The 21849-nt window shown below is 30.7% G+C and overlaps 1 protein-coding gene across 2 annotated transcripts in view; it reads left to right on the top strand.

Annotated features, from left to right (window-relative positions):
• Positions 1–21849, top strand: part of MORC3 (MORC family CW-type zinc finger 3) — a 76535-nt gene that overhangs the window by 22640 nt on the left and 32046 nt on the right. For both annotated transcript variants that reach the window (XM_031959239.1, XM_031959240.1), the window contains exons 3-8: positions 6167–6299; positions 12957–13171; positions 16069–16216; positions 16884–17031; positions 19348–19479; positions 20096–20215. In XM_031959239.1, the coding sequence (XP_031815099.1) occupies positions 6167–6299; positions 12957–13171; positions 16069–16216; positions 16884–17031; positions 19348–19479; positions 20096–20215 (896 nt within the window). The remainder of the gene's footprint in view (positions 1–6166; positions 6300–12956; positions 13172–16068; positions 16217–16883; positions 17032–19347; positions 19480–20095; positions 20216–21849) is intronic.

Genomic DNA, 21849 nt, shown 5'->3' with positions numbered 1-21849 from the left:
TGCAATTTCAGGAAAAACTACCAATAACTTCCATTATTGACTTGCACTGTGAGCTCTGTTACCTTGTAGCAAAGTTTGTTACTCAAAATAAAACTCTATGAAAGTTCCATCTATCTATGTATCTATAATATACACATATATATGTATAGTTTGAAGATTGATTCACTTTTGTCAAAAGTCTGTATAGGGTCCTGGTGATAAGAGAATTATGTTGGCTTTATGAAAGGAAAAAAGAGAATAAATTCTGGCTCAGTTTAGTAGTCAAGTTAGGATGAGTCATAGTAATGATGCGGAAGCCATAAGACTTCGCTTGTCTTTCCATGAATATAGAAAAAACAGAAAACATGATTGTGAACAAGCTCTTACTTTGTTAAGCTATGGTTTCTGCTAGGGTTTTTTACTAAGCTAGTCTGAGATCAGTAAAGTAGATGGACATACAAACATGCTTAATTTTTTTTTTTTTGTAAATATTTGGGTCTTCCAATCATTAAAAAAAAAGTTTAAAAAAATGGGATACCATAACTTCCTCAAATAGTATAGAATTCCCCAGTGATTTGTCATCCCTTTTTTCAGAAAGGAAATTTCACCTCCTATATTTTTTGATACAACTGGATTTATTGAAGATACTGCAGTTGTAATTACCTTTCACTGAATATACTTATTCCACTGAGATTGGAATTGCCCTAACAACCTTTAAATATTTAAATTATAGTAAGAATGCCAAAGGATTTAGGGTTAGGGGTAAATTTTTTAGTACCTTCATTGCACCAAGGTAGCAGTCCTTTTATTCTTCCATAATTGATTATCCTATTCCCCAGAGAAGCTTTTCAGAATCTTCTCTTTTCTTCTCAAGCCTCTCATACTACTCTTCCCCCTCTTCTTAGTTGAGGACCTTATATCATATTTTGCAGATTAAGTAGAGGCCATTCATCATGACCTTTCCATCCTCCCTTTCTCTGCATCTCTAAAATCCTTGATTTTCTCTCATTCTTTCTTCCCTTTCTCTAGTCTTTGACTTGATAAGGCCAGTTCCTCTACCTATGCATTTGATTCTACTGTCATTTTCTCCATATTTCTTTCTCATTCATAATTCCCTTTGATCTTTAGTTTTCCTGCATCTCTTCTGCTTGCAAATAAGCCCATAGTTAAAAAAAAAACCTTCACGGGATTATCTTCTTTAGCTGTTAAAATCTTTCTTCCTTTTCACAACCAAACTTCTAGAAAAAACCATTCACCCTTGTTGCCTCCACTTCTTAACTTTCCACCACTAAAAGCTTTGCATTTTGACCTCTGCCCTCATCATTTAGCTAAAACTCTCTTTCCAAAGTTGCCAGTAACATTTCTAAAAATGAGTGGGTTAGATTAGACGATTTATAAGGTGTCCTCAGCCTTAAATCTATGACCTTACTATCATACTTACCAGATATTTTGAGTGTTTTTTTTTTTCAGTCTTCCTTCTCCTTGACTTGGCTGTAGCACTCATTTCTTGTTGACCACTCTGTCCTCAATACTTGTACTTTTCTGAGTCTTTGTGACTTTCTTTCTGTGTGATAACTCTTTTGGGATTTATCTAATATATCAGTTCTTCTGGTTGTGGGCAGAATAAAAGGTTGTATTCTAGGCCCTTATCTTTCTGTTCTGGCTCCCATGGGTACTATTGTCATCTCTGTGCCTGTGACTCACAAATCCATAGATGTCTAGCCCTTGTCAGTCCCCTGAGTCAAATATTATATCTCCAGCTGCTTTTTTTGAACAACTTGTCTAAAATAAAATAAAACTCTCAAATTCACACCTCTGCTAAATTTTCCTATTTCTATTGCGAATACCATCATACTTCTAAATTTTCATCATCTATGACTTCTCATTCTACCTCACCCTACATACCAAATTATCCTTCCCAAAATATGGTGCCAAAATTTGTTCAAAAAAAGCAGTTGGAGATACAATATTTGACGTTCAGGGCTTTGCCATAAACATGTTAACATTTTTATCAAAGATTTAATGAAGGCGTAACCCCAAATGACAAAAAACAGAGAAAGATAGCTAACATTTTAGGAGGGCACTCCACTAGATAGATCAAGGAAAAAATAAATAATGAAATAAATAATAATTTTCGTTGTTTATTATTTATTATTTTTATTCTGAATTTAATATATACTAAAAAAAAAAGTATGTTTCCATATACAAAATAGAACTGAAAGATTACTTGTAAAGACTCCAACTTTTTTTGCACCATTTTAAGAAAAGCATATAATAAATTTAACATTACTTTCAAAGCTGTGAAAGTCTGTTTCCTCCTAAACTTCCTTTAGTTCTTTGCTATACATTTTAGGAAGTACTTCATTGATCCTATTATTTTTTTTCTCTTTTGTTTTTTCTTGCTTCTAGCTTTTTCTCCACTTCTCTTCCTCCCTCCCCCCTCAAAACAATCTTTATAACAATAATCAAGCAAAAAACTCATATTTCATGTCCAAAAAAAGTATACCTCAGATGGACACCTTAGATCCATTTCCTTATGCTACCTTATCAGCCTGCTGGAGTTATTTTATCATTACTTTAATGAGAGGTCTTAAAACTTTCAGTCATTTTTCATTATAATGTGGTTGTTATTGTATGTATTACTTTTCTGATTCTACTTATTTCACTCTTCATCAATTTATAGAAACTTTCCAGGTTTCTTTGAAACTACTTCGTTTGTCATTTTATGGTGCAGTAATACTCCATCATAGTCATATGCCTTAATTTTTTCAGCCATTCCATAGTTGATGGGGGGGGGTACTTCCTTTGTTTCCAGCACTTTGTTACAACAAAAAGTGCTGCTGTAAATATTTCTGTACTTGTGAATCTTTTTCCTCTTTCTTTTATCTCTTTGAGGCTATAGGCCTAATTAGTTTTTTGGGGGACATAGGTTATGCATAGAAGAGGTATTGAACTCATTGTGCAGAATGAGTAGTATACTGGCTAATGCAGAGATTTGTTTTGCTTGACAAGCATATTTGTTAACTGCATAGAGGCAGCTAGGTGTTGAAATGAATAGAGTGATAAGCCTAGATTTAGGAAAATCTAAGTTCACATCCTCAGATCTAGCTGTGGCAAATCATTTAATCTTTATCCTTTCTTAGTTTTCTCATGATGTAAAATGGGGATAATAATAACACTTGCCACTTGCAAGGGTCAAATGAGGTAATGATTGCAAAGCATTTTTTAAATTTAGTGATTTGTTTTTCTCTAGTTGCATATAAAAACAATTTTTAACATTCACTTTTAAAACTTTGAGTTCCAGATTCTTTCCCTTCCTTCCCACCCCCTCGATAATGCAAGCAATTCAATATGTTATACATGTGTAGTCATGTTCAATATTTGCGTAGTGTCATGTTGCAAAAGAAAACAGATCCCCCCAACTCCTCCCAAAAAACTTTTAAGAAAAATAAAGTAAAAAAAAAAAAGTAGGTTTCAGTTTGTATTCAAACAATCAGTTCTTTCTCTGGTTATGGAATAGCACTTTTCATCTGAAGTCTTTCAGAGTGTAGTGTTGGATCACTGTATTGCTAAGATCAGTCATTCACAACTGATTGTCCCACTACATTGCTATTACTTTGTGCATAGTATGTTTCACTTTGCATGAGCTCATTAAGGACTTTCCAGGTTTTTCTGAGAGCTAGAATTCTATATATAAAATAAATTTGACTATATTCTCTGACACAAGATTCGCTTCCTTTCCCTTGTGACACATGGCCTATTTTCCTTTCAGAAAAGTAAGTGCGCTTATTTTGTCATGACCTGTTTATAATGAAGCCTTTTTAGCTTTTGGTGATCACTGTTTCCTTTTCTAAAAGCCTCAGAAACAAACCCTTTAAAAGTGTGTTTAGAATTTTGCCAGGAAATTTAGCACATAGGCTTATGATTTTTCTGGTATTTATCTTCTTTGCCTTTTTTGTAGATGAGAACATTTGCCCTTTTCTAATGCTCTGGTACCTCTGCTTTTTGCTAATATCTTTCAAAAGGTCAATCAAACTTGGGATGGAAAATGCCGTCCTCATCCAGACAGAGAGCTATAGAGACTGAATATAGATCAAACACATAGTATTTTTCACCTATTTTGTCACCTTTTTTTCTGTTCCCCCCCCCTCCTTTTCTTTTTTGGCACAACACAGCTCTGGATGTTTATTTAAAAGAATTGCACATATTTAGTCTATATCAGATTGCTTGCTGTCTTGGAAAGGAGGCGGGAGGAGTAAAGGAGGAAGAGAGAGAAATTTGAAATATGAAGCTTTACAAAAATAAATATTGAAAACTTATCTTTGCATTTATTTGGAAAAATAAAGTAATATTGAAGAAAAAAAGGTCAGTCACAATAACTCAACAGTTACAGTATTCAGTTTATTGAGAACTATGATACAGTTCCTTTAGACTAGCATTGTCAAGCACAAATAGAAAACATACTTGAAGGTCTCTGCTAGTTGCATTTTGGCTTAGAAAACCACATATTAATAGTATCTTTTACATTTTTATTTTTAAAAAGTATTTGCTATTATATTTTAATGTAGTTTGGGGCAAAGAGTGCTGGCTACTTGTTTGATACTTTTGCTTTAGATTTAGACTTTAGTTGATTTCTTAGGTTGACAAATGATTCCTAGTTAAAGTGCTAGTGCTGAAGTACCAATGATCAATACTCATTGCTTTCTGAACAGGATTAGATTTCATATGATAGCATTCTTAGATTGTTGGAAACATTTATTGGAGTACAGGAGTTTCTGTTTCTTAAAATAATCCTTTTTGCCTCTGTGGCCAGGATTCTTAACCTTTTTTTGTGTCATATACTGCATGAAGAGCTAAAGCACTGGAAGTGCTTTTAGGAGACTTAGATTTTCTCAGAAGAACCATGGTATCTATTCATTAGCTTCACGTATTGTAGAGACTGTCCTTTCCTTTCATACATCTTATTTTTCCTACTTTCAATTTGATTATCTTAATACTGATTAGATATTTTCTCTGTCTATATTTTTTGTTTTTTCACATGATACCTTCTTTTCTTCCTTTATAAGTTGGAGAGTAAAAGGTTTCTTTCTCTTTTAGAACAGTGATTTATATTTTGTGTATATGTACCTGTCACAATATTAAGAAGCATAAACAAATCAGTGAAAAATCTTTCTTACCCTTTAACTTGCACTTTATATTTTTGGAAGTACCATCTTTATTCCTTCACCTTCTATTTTGTTGCTATCTTGGATAATCCTTAAGTCTATGTTATTTGTGAAACTGCTTTTTTTCCGTAACACTTTGTCTGTACTATGACTCCTTCCTTTTTTTTTTTTTTCCTAGTGAACTATATTCTTAGGAACCTTACATTATCAAATTAGTTCATTCTTGTTAAATAGTTAGGCAGAGGTTCTTAACTTGAAATCTATGAACTTAAAAAAAATTGATAACCATGTTTCCATATTGTTTATTTTATAATTTTAGGTATTTTAAAACATTGTTCTGAAAAGGGATCCATAGGTTTCACTTGACTATAATAATGACATAGTGTCATAGAGATTGTTCATGAATTAAAAAAGATTAAGAATCCCAGAACAGACCGCTTAGTGAAAGTGAAGCCAGTCTTTGGGTGGAACTATTTAATGAAATCTAATTGTGTTTCTTCTTTTTACAACTTTTGTATTTTTCTCTTACAAGTTAAGATTTTGTAACAGTTGTCTGGATTTTGTTTTATTTATTTTTCTTAGGGGTCATTTATAGAAGGGTGAAAGTCTTCAGAAATTGTTATTAATAAATTACTCTTGAGTTGAGTAATTATACTATGAATTGTTTAAAGTCTTATTTTTGTAATTTGTTAAAATAATTAAATTTGAAAAATAAGTTACCTGCTTTCTTTACTGCCTTATCCTGTGCCCATATCTTTTTGACAAAAGTATAAATTGTCAAATGATCAAATTTTACATTTGAAAGATTGAAATATTGTACTTTTATTGTAGAAAGTTATTGTAGAAATTCTGTTAAGGATTACATGTCATATTTTAGGAAATATCAGTATTTTGAACTTTTAAATTAGTATTCTCTTTTAAGCCATTGTGTATCTTTGAAATGTTTTAACCAGCTGTTATATGCAAATAAAATTTATAAGTTGCTTGATAGAAAATAAAACATTCTTTTTGGTGATTATTAGATAATGCTTATGATCCTGATGTGAATGCTAAGCAGATATGGATTGATAAGACTGTTATTAATGACATCGTATGCTTGACATTTACTGACAATGGAAATGGCATGACTTCAGAAAAGTTACATAAAATGCTAAGGTGAGTAAAAAATGTATATAGTTCCTTGAAATGGTTAGTTTGTGTGGTTAGTGAGTTGGATTTAATTGTGTTTTTTGTTTCAAAGTGTAATACAAAATCTATAAACATTGTTTATAGCAATTGCTTTGTAAACTTTTCAGTGTTAGGGATTACTTCTGAAAAGAGGGAGGAAGCTTTCCCTCTTTAGAATATCTCTTCTACACTGATATTTTTGTGTCATTCCCATAACTTAAGTTTTTAGAGAGCCCTGGAGGAGTAGTGGAACACATCTAGCTATTACCATATTCTCAACTAAACTGTTGCTAGTTGAGAGCAGATTTTTATAGGAGAACATGGCATGATGGGAGATGACAAATGTAAGGCAGGAAAATTTGAGGAAAAAGATTCTCTGAGGAAGCAAAGAATTTGTAGGGTGACTAACCCTGGCTGCTGTCATTTCTATTTGACTTTGTATTTGTAGATATTTCAAAATATGTTATCTAAGGCTACTCTATTAGATCAGATCAGATTGCAGTGTTTGGAGAGATCAGACCCCTAAAGATTATTGATTTTTTTTGTCTTCTGAGGGCATAGTTTTTATCATAGTAATGATCATGTTTTTGATGTCATTTTTTTTGGTAAGCTGATGGAATGTATATGTTGAGAACTTGTGAGCAAGCATATATTATACATAAATATATAATGTTTTAAATATTTGCCAGATCTCTCCAGTTCCTTATTTTTGTCTGATTATAGATGTTAAAGGGTATTTTGTGGGAAATTATTTTTCTTTACAATATAAATTTTATTAGTGAAAGGATAGCATGGTTAATTTTAACTCATTTGAGGGAATCATCCTCGTAGAGATGTGTTTTTACTTGGGTGAGAAAAAGTAGAAGTGTAAAGAGAAGTTAATTTTTAGGGATATGCTGCAAAATGCCAGAACAGAATGAGGTAATACATGAAGCATTTTAGATATGGATGACTTACTTGGAAGCATGAATTTTTTTACTTGGAATTCAAGGCTCTTTCTGGCATCATCATTCATTTCCAGTCTTATCTTGTATTAGTTAATTCCCATGTTCACTACATTTCTAGCCATACTGTTTTCTCTATCTCCCAAATACTCCAGGTCCCTTTCTTCTGTGCCTTCACTCAGTTCTTTAATCTCCTTATTCCTGCTCTTGATAAAAATCAAATTTAAATGACACTATATCTGTAGAGCTTTCCTTTATCTTCTTGTTAGGTTCTCCTTTTGGACCTCATCCAATACTTTGTCATCTTTTATAAACTGATTTTGACTTCTACTGTACTATACAGTCCATGAGGCAATAATATTCATCTAAATTATGTATTTTTCCTAGAATTCCCTCTTTAGGTTTGATCAGATCACAATTGCAGGGGACTGTTTTGAATGCAATCAATGAAATTAACTTTTGATAGTCTCTGATAATCACATTAGCTACTTACCAAGAAACTTTTCAGTAGGCAATCTGACCAGGTCAAATTGAAATTTTAATCTGTATTTTCTGGTCAGAGATTAAAATAAAGGAGAAAATCAAAAGATTTACTTATTATACTTACCCTTTGGAAGCTGTATATTATGAGTTTTAGAAATTTTTTCAGATAAACTGCTCACCATGCCTTCCCTATCTTATACTTAGGTAATTGTCTCTTGGAACTTAAGTATAGGATTTCATAATTATGCCTGTTAAATTTTATCTGATTAGATTTGGTCTAGCTTTGGGAGAATATTTTGGGATAATGTCTTCTACTGTGTTAATGATCTCTGCCCACTGTTTCATTAATAAATTTTATAAACATGTTATCCATACCTTTCATTGAAATCGCAGAAAAAAAAGTTACAGGGCCAATATTAAATCTCTGGAGTTCCCCTGCAGCTATAATCAAACTATTAACTGTATCTATATAAGGAAGAACAGTTTTATCATTTTATTACTTATCTGTAAAAACTATTCTTTTCTCGATTTTGGTGGTAGTAAAATTGTTTGGAATGGCCAGTTCCCTTTTTAGCGCCTGTGGCCCTAAGGTTATCTTAGCTTTCAGATTGCTCTTTTTCTGTCTCTATTAATGATGGTTTCTCTTCAAATTTGTATTTCTGCTTGAAATAATTTCTCCCAAAAAATCTTTTGGAAAAAGCCATGTGAGGTTAATAGATCTATTTTCTCAATACATCCATTGTTTGTCAGCCCCTTGAAATTTAATTTTAGACAACCCTAATAAAAATGCTCTTGGAGCTCTGTAATGGTTTCTTTTAATTGCTAATTCCAATTTCTCTCTTTCTCTTCTTCCTTCCTCCCGCCATTTTTGGATATAATTTAATATATCTGCTGCTTCTGACGCATTCATCATTTTATATTCCTACTGGATAGTGAGAAAATCAAATTGATTCTGATTCCCTTTTGTAATTGATTCTTTATCAACATTTTGTAAAACTGTGTAAAGTCACATTTCTTTGTTTTTAAGTTCATAAATTCATAAGTTTAGAAGTTTAACTTTCCTATAATGACTAGTTTGTCTTTATGGATTAAGTTTAAAAATTCAGCTGTCCTATAAAATCACTTTTAGTTTAAGGAAACCTGTGATCTCTCGACTACTGTCTGTCCTTGTACAATCAGAGGAAATGTGTTATGCCATTAGTTATTCTTGTAGGATGCAGGTAAATTCAGTCAGTCAGCAATTTCCTAACAGCAAGATGGAAGGAAGCATTGTTGCTAGCTCTGTATTACTGGTATAGATCTAGTCCCTAACTCTTTTCTGAATCTGTATTTACTGTATGTCATTTTAGGATAATAAGCTTTATAAACTGATTAACTACAATTCTCTGTGAAGTCCTAATCTGATCCTTCATATCATGTAATGGAGATAATAAATAAGAGGCCTTTACAGTAAGATAAGAGGTAAAGCAAGGATATAATATTAGCTCTTAGTTTTAGGTGGATATTACATATCCCATATCATATACTTGCTTTTACCACATTACAAATTTTTGTAAAGATTTTTCCATTTCATTTAGATTGCCCATTTTATTGGCATATAATTAGGTGAAATAGTTTTAAAAATAATTTCTCTTGTTTCTTTATTGTTTGTGAATTCATATTTTTTATTTTTGATATCTGTAATTAGGTTTTTTTAATTATTTAGTGGATTTTTTAAGTTTTAGGATTTTTAAAAAAGTTTATTTGAAACTTAAGTACAAAATAGAAAAAGAAAAAACAAAAAGAAAAAAAAACACCATGCATACAGCAGAATATTAGAGGATTCAGAATATGAACCAATACATTTCCATTTCAAGAAAGTCTATATAGTAAATACTATACATTTTCTTCAGAACTGTCCATATTTTCTCTGCTTTCTTGTAGGTTTTCTTTTGTTCTTTGCTGTGCACTTTTCATTTTATTTTTTTTTCACCCTTTACTCTTGTTCACTTTCCCCAGGAAAACCTTAATTAAGCATGGGTATATTTATATATACATGCACATACTTATATAATAAGTCTGTGTGTGTGTGTGTGTGTGTGTGTACAATACACACACACACATCTACATAGATAACTATAACCATACACTTATATCCATAAATATATATTCATATGCATCTGTGTAACGCTGTAATATGCTTGTTTTTCCTTCATTTCTCCGAAGGTAGATAATATCATCTTTCATTATTAGTCTAGGTCATTCCATATATTTCTAAATCCACCAACTCATTTCCAACACCACAGCAATATTTCAGTATTATACTATCTCTTATTTTAAATAGTCTAAAAACAATACTGATTCATGTAATTGACATAGTGTAGTTGCCTTATATCTCTTTTGATTAAAACTACTTTAACTTTGAGATCAATGATTGCTACCCCTGCTTTTTTTCCTAGTAAATTCTACTCCTGATCATCATTATTATGTTTGCATGTATCTCTTATTTCCTCTCCTTGCCTACTCCTCCGTTTTACTTTTTCCTGGTACTTTGCTTTTCTATTACTTAACTTAACCTTCCTCTAAGGATTCTTCCATTATCCTCTCCCCCAGTTCTTTCACTCCCTCTTTATCCCATTTCCATTAATCTAACCTTATCCCATTCTAGTTAATTCACATACTTTTCTATCTCCCCTCAATCTATTTCTTCCCTTTTTTATTTATAAATTTAGAAGACTTTTTTTTTACTCTTCTAGATATATATTTTATAATATTTATAATATATAATATATATATATATATATATATATATATATATATATATATATTATATATGCATTATGCTCTCCTCCATAATATAATTCTTCTGTGTCAGTTCTTGCTTGCTTGAATTTCATCTGTATAAGATAATTTTTAAATCCATATTCCTACATGGTTTTGCTTTTCAGAATCACATCATACTCAGCTCTACCTCAGTCTTTTCTTTTGAAGTACCCAATTACAAATAACGGTCTTAGACATATGGTTTATATTTCCATGTATAAAATATAAAACAATTTTGTCCTTATTGAATCCTTTGGATTTAGTCTTTGATGTTTACAATATATTTTTCTTGGATCTTATTTATCAAATTTTCTATGAACTTTAGGTCTCTGCAACAAAATCCTGAAAATTGGGCAATTCATTTAATGTCTCTTTTTTTGTCCCCCCATTCAGGATTATACTTAACTTGGCTATTTATTTTTTAATTCTATTTTTTAACCTTTATTTTTGTTAATCATTTTGATTTCAAGATTTCTGTTTTTATGTTTAATTGGAGTTTTAAAATTGATTGATTTTTTTTTTTTTGTTGTTGTTGTTACTGAATGCCTAATTGTTGAACTGTTTTTTTTTTTCCTCCTGTTTTGATGAAAGCGTTTAGGGATATAAATTTTCTCCTTAGGACTGTTTTGACTATATCCTCAAAATTTGGTATGTTGTCTTATTGCTGACATTCTATATAATGAAATAATTTATTTCTATGTTTTATTATTTCACCCACTTGTTCTTTAGCTTCATGTTATTTATTGAACTTTTAATTTTTTTTCTTTAGAGGATTTTAATATAATTTGTACTGCTTTGAGGTATATAAAATAAATTTTTAGTATTTCAATTTTTCTACATTAAATTTTTTTTCTCCTTTAAAATAATTTTCTTGTTTTCTAATTACATTAGAAATTAAATTATTTAAATTATTTAAATTTAATATTTTAATTTAAAATATTTATTTAAAAATTTTTGAGTTCCAAATTCTAGCTTAAATATTTATTTTTTGGTTAGACTTACGTGGGCCTAAAAGGGCTACATTGAGATCTCCTACCACCCTAATTTTACCCTTTTTCCCTATAATTTAATTAAATTTTCCTTTAAGTATTTAAATTCCATGTGATTTTTGCATATATGTTCAATGTTAATATTAATTTGTTCCTTAACTTAATGTAGTTTGCTCAGTTAACCCTTTTTATCAAAATATTTTTCCATCTGTATTTCTTGGCATTTCCTGTGTCTAGCCTAAATTCAGATTCTTTTTCTTTTCATTCAGTTTTTTTCTTCTTTAATGGCTTATTCTTTTTCTCCTTAAACCCTTGCCTGAAAAGGCAAGCTAAAGCTCCACCATTTAAATACACACACACACACACACACACACACATACACACACACATACGCGTGCGCGTGCACACTTTATTTATTTATTTAAAATAAATCCTCATGTTAGTCATGTTAAAAAAAAAAAAAAGACTGAGAGTAAAAAGAAAAAATATGTTTAAATATATACTCTTGAGTCTGTCTGGAAGTAGATAGCAGGTTTCATCTGTGAGTCCTTTGGAATTATAGTTGGTCATTGTGTTGCTCAGAATTATTATTGTTATCCTAGCATATGTTGTCTGGGTTGTGCTCACTTTACTTAAAACTACTTTATATTATCTTCTCAGTGTCCCATCTCCCCTCATCCTCAACCATGCCCTTCATGTCTTATGGCAGAATAATGTTCCATTCCTCAGTTGATGGGAAAACCTTCAGATTCCATTTACTTTCTGTTACAAAAAGAGCTGCTATAAATATTTTCAGTATTTCTATTTTTGCATTAAATTGAGTGTTTTAAATTAATTTAGTTTCTAATTTTTATTTTTGGATATACATCTAATTCATTGATCTTTTATTTCTGGCTTTAAGTGATGAAAGTGTTCCCCTAAGTACTGCTTTATTTCCCTTTTCCTTAACTTCTTTCTCTCTGATGTCTCTGTTCAATAAGCTATTTTTCTCTTCCTTTCAATGTATGTACATATATTCTCTGTTTAACCAATTTAGATGAAAATGAGTTTTTCTTATTCCCCCGAATCCACTTTGTTCTAAAAACTCTTCTTTGTGTGCTACATTTATATGATATAATTTTCCCCTTTTTTTCCTCTCCATTCCCACTCTCTCTAAGGGTTTTTTCTCTTCTCCATTCTTTTTATTCTTCTTTTCAAATTAAGACACTTATTCCCAGGCCCCCTGAACTAACTAATTTTTGATGAATAATTTTCTTCAGTATGATTTTATACCTCCTTTTTTCATGCTGTTTTCTCTTATGAAATGTGTTGAATTTTGTATGAATATTGCATACAGAAAAAAATGTTATAACAACTTTTTTTGGTAAGTATATACATAATATAACAACAGTTATATATAGTTACAATTTTAATCTCTTTGATTCCAGTTTCGGCTTTAGTGATAAAATTTCAATGAATGGTCGTGTCCCCATTGGATTATATGGAAATGGATTCAAGTCAGGCTCAATGCGCCTAGGTAAAGATGCAATTATTTTTACCAAAAATGGTGAAAGTATGAGTGTGGGATTATTGTCACAGACCTACCTGGAAGCTACAAAAGCAGAACATGTTGTTGTCCCGATTGTAGCATTCACCAAGGACCATATCCTTTTGATTGTCTTTTTGTTTTTTATATTTAATGTTTGTTTTTTTTTCCTAGTATTGAAGCTAGTATAAATTCAACTTAGCCATAATGTATAAAGTGTTTCTCTGATGAATTAAGGTAGCCTTTTTGACAGGTTTTACTTGGATCATATCCTTTTGATTAAAAAGTTACAAAAGGAAAGTTATATTAGCCATGTTGCAAAAGAAAACACTTAGACACATACACATGAAATAAACAAATTAAAAAAAAAACCAAAAACTATGCTTCAGTCTGTACTCAGAGTTCATCATTTTTCATCATGGATTCTTTGAAATTGACTTGGATCACTGTCTTGATCAGAAATTAAGACTTTTATAAGTTGAACATTTTTACATTATTCCTTTTATTGTATATAATATTCTCTTGGTTCTTCTCATTTTGCTTTGTATGTGTTTATATAAATCTTCTAAGATTTTTCTGAAACCATTCTGTTCATCATTTGTCATATGACTTTTGTCTATTTTGTTTATGGTACTATTGTGATATCACAATAGTACAATAGTCATATCACAATATTACAGTTATATACCACAACTTCTTCAGCCATTCCATGATTGATGGGCATCCTCTCAGTTTCTAGTTCTTTGACACTAAAAAAGTACCTGCTGTCTATCTATATATACATAAAGGTCCTTATCTCTTTTCTTTGATTTCCTTGGGATATAGACCAAATAGAAATATCTCTTGGTCAAATGATAGGCATAATTTTGTGGTTCATTGGTTATATTTCCAAATTGTTCTCCAGAATGTTTGGACTAATTCACAACTTCACCACCAGCACATCCCTTCCATCTTTTTTGCATTTCCTTTTCTAGTATATTAACCAATATGATAGGTTTAAGATGGCATCTCAGAGTTGTTTTAATCTGCATTTTTCTAATCAGTAATGTTTTAGAGCATTTTTTTTCATGTGACTATAGCTTTGATTCTTCTCCTGAAAACTGCCTTTTCATATCCTTTGATGAGTTTATATTCAAATTGGGAAATTACTATGTGTGTGTTCGTGTGTATGTTATGTGTATGATGTATAGATTTGGCTCATTTCCTTCTATATTTGAAAAATGAGGCCTTGAGCAGAGAAACTTGCTGTAAATTTTTTATCCATTTTGCTTGTTTTTCTTGCAATTTTGACGGCATTAGCATTTAATTTCATATAATCAGCATTAAACATTTTACTTGCTATGATCTTCTCTATCTTTTGTTCTGTCATAAACTTCCCTTATCCATATATCTGACAAATACATTTTTCCATGCTTTCCTAATTTACTTAAGATTTCATACAGTAACACATTTTTAAAGATTTACATATATATGAGAGACATATTTACAGACTGATATATTTTTAAAAATACAAACTTTTTTCTTAATAATATTTTATTTTTTCCAATTACATGTAAAGATAGTTTTCAACATTAATTTTTGTAAGATTTTGAGTTCCAAATTTTTTTCCTTGCCTCTCCCCTGCCCAATTCAGCAAACAATCTGATATAGGTTTTACACACACACACATAATCATTTTAAACTTATTTTTATATTAATCATGTTGTACAAGAAAAATCAGAATAAGAGGGAAAAAACACAAGAAAAAAAAGTGAAACTATGCTTCAATCCGCATTCAATCTCTATCGTTCTTTTTCTAATGTGGATAGCATTTTCCATTCAATTTTAATGGAATTGTCTTGGATCACTGTCTCATAATCATCACATAATTTTTCTCTTACTGTGTACAATGTTTTCTTGGTTCTGCTCATTTCACTCAGTTCATGTAATAAGTCTTTCCAGACTTCTGAAATCATCCTCTTCATCACAATAGTATTTCATTACATTCATACCACATACATTCATTACATTCATATACTATCATTTCTCAATTGATCGTTATTACTCAATTTCCAATTTCTTGCCATTACAAAAAGAGCTGCTACAAACATTTTTGCATTTGTGGGTCCTTTTCCCTCTTTTATGATCTCTTTGGATTACAGACTTAGTAGTAGCATTGCTGGAACAAAGAGTATTCACAGTTTTATAGCCCTTTGGGCATAGTTCCAAATTGCTCTCCAGAATGACTAGATTAGTTCATAGCTGCAATTACAATGTATTAGTGTGGTAGTATTTCCACATCCTTTCCAACACTTATCGTTTTCTTTTTCTATTATCTTAACCATTCTGATTGGTATGAGGTAGTACTTCAAAGTTGTTTTAATTTGCATTTCTCTAAGCAGTAGTGATTTACAGCATCTTACATATGAGTATAGATGGCAAAACTTCTCTGAAAATTGCCTGTTTATATAATTTGACTATTTAAATTGGGGAATGATTTATATTCTTATAAAATTTAAATTCTTATAAATTTGACTGAATTCTCTATATATTTTAAAAATACAAACTCTTAGATAAGATCATCTGCATAGTTCAGTATAGTGCTATTCAAAAATTCTAAAGACCTGGTATTTGGAAAAGCCATCCTATGGTGTTCTCTTCAATAGTTTAGCAAACATTATTACTACAATTATTGAGTGCTTATATTCCAAAGAAATAAAAGTATAGCACTCATAAAGTCCACTTATCTAAAAGGAAACGAAAAGAGACGGTTTAGTATTGGTTTGAAAAAAAATTATATGTCTTTTTGGTAAGACATACATAAATTTTTAGTAATTTTAGAAATTACTTTTTTGGATAATTTTGGAAAATTCCAGGTTAATTCTGAAATATCTGTCTTAAATTTCTGCTTGTACTATATATATTTTTGTAAGGTGAAGAAATAGTGTTTTGTTTTGTTTTGTTTTTAAAGCAATGGGTTGATCTCATTGTGTTAAAACATATTGATGATATTAAATCTTTAACTTGGGACATACGAAAGATCTATAATTTAGCTGAGTCAAAAGCCAGTCTTAGAGCAATTCTGGACCATTCCTTATTTCCTACGGAACAGAAATTATTGGCTGAACTTGATGCTATTATGGGTAAAAAAGGAACAAGAATCATCATTTGGAATCTTAGGAGGTAATGTATAAGTCTTCTTTAATTATTGGTCCATTAAACACAATATTTACTAGTATTTTTATTGAAATTATCCTTAATTATATAAAGTTAAAATATAGAAATGCATATACATTTAAAAGTGCTCGAAATTATATATCGCTCCATTATACTTTTGCTTTTACTAAAACAATTTCATAAGACACATTGATGACCGATTACTAAAAATTATGTTTTTGTGCAAATTCTTTCCCAATCGATTTCCATGCTAATCACTTTACATCTCAATTTGTTTCTAAATCACAAAAAGAAATAAAGAAAAGGGAAGACTGGTTACTAACTCAATAAACTTGAAGTTTTAGGATGGGTATGGGGTTAATCTATTTGTTACTACAATTTCATAGACACACTTTTTGGAGGTAAGTGAATAATTGATGAGAAATTAAGATGTTAAAATAAGTATTCATTGTTTAAAATGTAAATATTAACAAATCAAACTATATGTGTGTGTACATGTGTATATATATATAAAACATATTGATGAAAATGTTTCCATAAATATGATATATTTTAAAAGCCTAAAATTTTTTGTCATTTCTGATTACTTTGGTTACTTTTTCAGCTATTTGCATTTGGCTCACCAGGAAAAGTGAACTTGTCTTAACAGTTTCTGTCTCTAAAAAAATTGCAGAGACAACAATGGAGTAACAGAATTTGAATTTGATAAGGATAAATATGACATTAGAATTCCTGAAGATTTAGATGAAACAGGGAAAAAAGGGTACAAAAAACAAGAAAGACTGGACCAAATAGTTCCTGAAAGTGACTATTCCTTGAGGGTATGTATTTATCTCATTTAATTTTGGAAATGGTCAAGTAGAAGTGATAGTGGTGAAAGAGAATGAATCTAAAATTTAACTGTTAGTATAAATTATGAAAGAATGATATAAACTTCATATACAGCAAAAATGTTCTAGGGATTTTTTGAAAAGTTAAAAAGTTTTTGAAAAATTTGAAAAGTTCTAGAAACTTTTTTGAAGATAAGAGGAATATTAGATAGGAATTTATTAATTATTCTTGATGAACACTAGTGTGTTTTTTTAGTAGAAAAAAATGTGTCAACTTTTGAGGTACACTAGGATCATAGGAAGAATGTCACTACATATATATTTGCATCTGTGTTATTGTAAGGTAAGATAAGATAAGCTTTCATTGCATCATGAGGGTTACCTCATAAACTCAAGCTTTATAAACATTTAAAAGCTTAACATTTACCTAACGATCTTTTTAAAAAAATTACTTAGAACTTATCTAGGCTAATTCTGTGATCTTGCAAGTATGTGTCAGTCTTTGTAGTAGTAGCCCATTCAGAGGAACCCAGAGATAGATGGTGTTTTTGAATGTATCAGGGATTTTATATTAAAAACAGATTCTGATATTTTAAAAAAACCAAACCAAAAAAGGCCTAAAATACCATTTCTAAACTCCATCTCTATGGATCTATGGAAATTCCATCAGGAATCTGAAAATAAAAAAAAAATATGAAATGTTTATCTTTGCTTTGAATATCTTTTTTCCTCTTGATATTTACTTTTTTTTTTTAAAGCTTTTTATATTCAAAACATATGCATGGGTAATTGTTCAATACTGACCTTTGCAGAGCCTTGATATTTATTTATTTATTTATTTTTGCTGAGGAAATTGGGGTTAAGTGACTTGCCTAGGATCACAGAGCCAGGAAATGTTAAGTATCTGAGGCCAGATTTTAACTGAAGTCCTCCTTACTTCGGGGCTGGTGCTCTCTCCACTGCACCTTGCCCCTTGATATTTACTTTTTTAAGAATCACTTAAGAGCTCTTTGCTTTGTAAAAATTTTCTAGTAACTGTCATTAAAAATAATTTTGAGAAAAATGGTTTGTAGATTTTTGTATTTGTGTTAGTTTCCTACTTTACTTTCCAAGAATTATTTAATTTCCTTTCCCATTAAGATATTTTGTTACTGGTATAGTTCTCAAAGAATGATGCTTATATCAATTGTATTTTCAGTCATTGATTTTATTTACTTCAGTAGTTGTAAACACTATTCTCATAAGTGAAGTATGGATCTACAGAGCTCTTTAATCTTTTTTTTCCACAATTGAATCCTTTTGTTTTGAATCTTTTTTTCAGTTCTTTTATCTGCACAATAGCTTTTTGCTTCCCCAAAAGCATTTAAAAATAATTTTATCTTTAATAAAATCTTGGTATTTCATGCCAAAAAATTTGAATTTTGGGCTATGTGAACCTTTAAACCTCTGGCTCTTCTACTCTGAGGTCCTACTCTGCTGATTCATAAGAGCCTCCTCTGGCTTATTATTACTGATAGGACCAAACCATCTCCTTCCCAATTCTGACCCTACTGCAGATAGGGTTTGTCAGTTTATTCACTTACCATTTCCTGTCAGTTTCCAAAACAAAAACTCATTCTTGGCTACTATTAATCTATGGATGTTACCTTACCCCTATTAGAATGTTTCAGTGAATGAAAGTATATAAAAGCATTAAAGTAAATCTACTTCATTTTTTAAAGCATGTGTTCATTAACTTAAAACAAAGATTACTGAATTGTTACATTTTTGCATCTGAAAGTTCAAAAGTAGGTTTTAGTTGTCAATTGGTGTATTTTATCTAACTCATTTTCATATAATTTTAAATACTAAAAATTAATGATGATTTGGATATGTTTCATACTGCACGTGCGTGGGTAATCTGAAAGCACTTACATCTAATTTGTCAGTAAAACTTTTGCCTAAATTTTAAAACATTTGACATATTTTACAGTACAAATAAGGAATTTAAAAATATGTTCTCTTCATTGTATTTTAAATTTTGAAGACATAAAATAGTGAAATTATTTAATGAAAAATTATTTACTTCTTCCAAATTTTGTCTTCTTGAATTTGAAAGTTTATTACAGTAATCCCATTAATTTTTAATGTTAAAGAATTAAGATTATAGATCGAATGAGTTATAAATTAATATATTTGCTTTATTGAAGATGAACTGATACTTCTGTAAACAACAATGATGTATTTGTTTTTAAATCTCTATGAAGAGTGCTATATAAATATGAGTTTATTATTTGCCTAAATATGGAAATTACTGTTATTTTTCAGGCTTATTGCAGTATACTATATTTAAAACCAAGAATGCAAATCATTTTACGAGGACAGAAAGTGAAGACACAGTTGGTCTCCAAAAGTCTTGCTTACATTGAACGTGATGTTTACAGACCCAAATTTTTAGCTGTATCCTTTGATGATTATTTATATTATATTGTACAGTGATAAGCTAAAATTATAGCTATTCTGCAAAACATTTCAAAGAGGAAAACTAAATGATGAATTTTTTTTTTTTTTTTTTTTACCAAGAATCAACTAGGCCATGGTTCTGAGAGTTTTGTGGAAAATGTAAGCTTGAAAAAGTATAATTCTCAGTTTCATGAAAAGGCAGTGATATTATTGAATTTTTAACTCTGATTTAAGCAAACTGCCTTTGTATATGAGTAGCATTTGAAATAGAACTTTATAGACTTATTTCTTTACTTATATTAATATTCTCCAACTTTTGCCTTACTTTAGCAATCTTTATATGAAAATAATTTTGAGTAATGTAGGAGAAAAGGGATGGGGTAGGAAAATTATGTAAACTAGTTCCTAGATTACTGTTGATGACCCACTCAAAGTTATTTCAGAATTGACCATTTTGCAGTAAAATTGTCTGGGAATTTCAGTCATGAATAAGGAAGTTTTTCACATGGAAGGATTTTTGCTTGATTTTGTTAGTTTGTTTTGCAAAGGAGCATTTTGGAGAATCTATGAATAGGAATTTTAAGTCATTTGTCATTTTCCTTAATTTTTTAAGCCTAAAACGGTAAGAATTACCTTTGGATTTAACTGCAGAAACAAAGATCATTATGGGATAATGATGTATCACAAAAATCGGCTCATCAAGGCTTATGAAAGAGTTGGTTGTCAGTTAAAGGTAAATGATTGTGAAAAGAAAAAAGCAGAATTATGCTATAAAATTACAAATTTTAAATGGGCACATGTGAAAATATTGCTAAAATAGAAAAACAGAAGTAAAACATTTTATCTTTGATATATGCAAAATAAATACGTGGTAATTTTGAGGGAAAAGACACTAGTAGCTGTTACCAGGAAAAACTTTGTTACTAAACAAACCATGGCATTCCAGAAGAGCAAGTAATAATGGGGTATGTCCCAACAGTCTTAGTGCAATTAAAAGTTCTGATAAATGTAAATTATGATGATAAAAAGGAATGGAAATACCATTCTTTTTTTCTACAAGGTGATAAATTTAGGCCAGAAATCTTCAGAGTTTAAAAAAAAAATTTTTTTTTAACTATTAATAGCTTAAAACACACTAGGACTTTTGAGACATCTTGGAAAAGGTTAGGGACAGATTGTAAAGAGACCTTTCTGGCTAGACCAAGTAAAGGTTTATAAGGATGGAGAGATCTAGATTAGGCATAATTTTAGGTGACAGAAAAGGAGCTGTTAAATAAGGAGAGTTTGAATATTAAGGAAAGAAAAGAGATGATTGAAAGACTATTACCCAGAGGAACTGAGGGAAAAGGATCAAAAGCACAAGTTACGGTCACCTCATCCTTTTGGACTAGGAGAAATGAAAACAGGATGGGGGGGGAGGTTGATGTTGAGATGTAGAATTGTGGCATGGGGAGGAGTTTGAGACATGATCTTAGTTTTTTCAGTGATATATGGAGTGAGGTTATCTGAGAGAGAAGTGGTAAAGGACACTCTAGATTGCTTCAGTATAAAAGAGTTTTGTGATAGTTGTCTTGATAGAGTGAAATTTTAGCAGAAGAATTAAGAGGATCAGTTTGTAGTTGTGAGGATCCCACTGAAATTAGTTAACACATGATTATGTGACTCGAGCAGGAGTAGAGAAGGTGGATCATGGGAATTACCTAGGGTTGGGTTTAGAAAGGAATGAGCAGAAATAGTATGGTGGAGTAGGGGTGGGGTCAGGTCAAGGACAGTGTAAATTTATTTAACTTAAAGGGTCAAGATTTTGATAGGAGAATAGTAAGGACAAAAGCATGGGTTGTATCCTTGGAAAGCTGAAAGAAGATAGAATAAATGGATGTCATGGCAAGGATAGAGAACAAAATTTAAAACAAGCTAGAAAGACAAAGACCTTAGGGGAATATGTTTCATCATAATGGGCAACTAAGTGGTATAGTGGATAGAGCACTGGGCTTGGAATCAGGAAGATTCAGCTTTTTGAATTCAAATCCAGCCTCAGATACTTATTACCTGTATGAACTGGGCAAATCACTTAGCATTGTTTTCTTTGCCTAGTTTCTTCATCTATAAAATGAGCTGGAGAAGGAACCTACAAACTACTCCACAGTATCTTTCCAAGAAAACCCCATGGTCACAAAGAATCAACCATAATTGAAACAACTCAACAACAACTACTACTACTGTTGCTACTAAGGATGATAGATAGTAAGAGTATGAGCATCCCTATGAATGACTATATTGGGACTCTGATTGGTATAGCGCTAAATAAATAGATTAGTTTAGGTAATATTGTCATCTTTATTATATTTGCTCGCCCTATCCAAGAGC

This window comes from Sarcophilus harrisii, chromosome 3, assembly GCF_902635505.1.
Source record: "Sarcophilus harrisii chromosome 3, mSarHar1.11, whole genome shotgun sequence".
In the NCBI taxonomy this organism is placed as follows: Eukaryota; Metazoa; Chordata; class Mammalia; order Dasyuromorphia; family Dasyuridae; genus Sarcophilus; species Sarcophilus harrisii.
The sequence above is the reverse complement of the archived record's forward strand: the minus strand, read 5'-3'. Positions and strand labels throughout refer to the sequence as shown.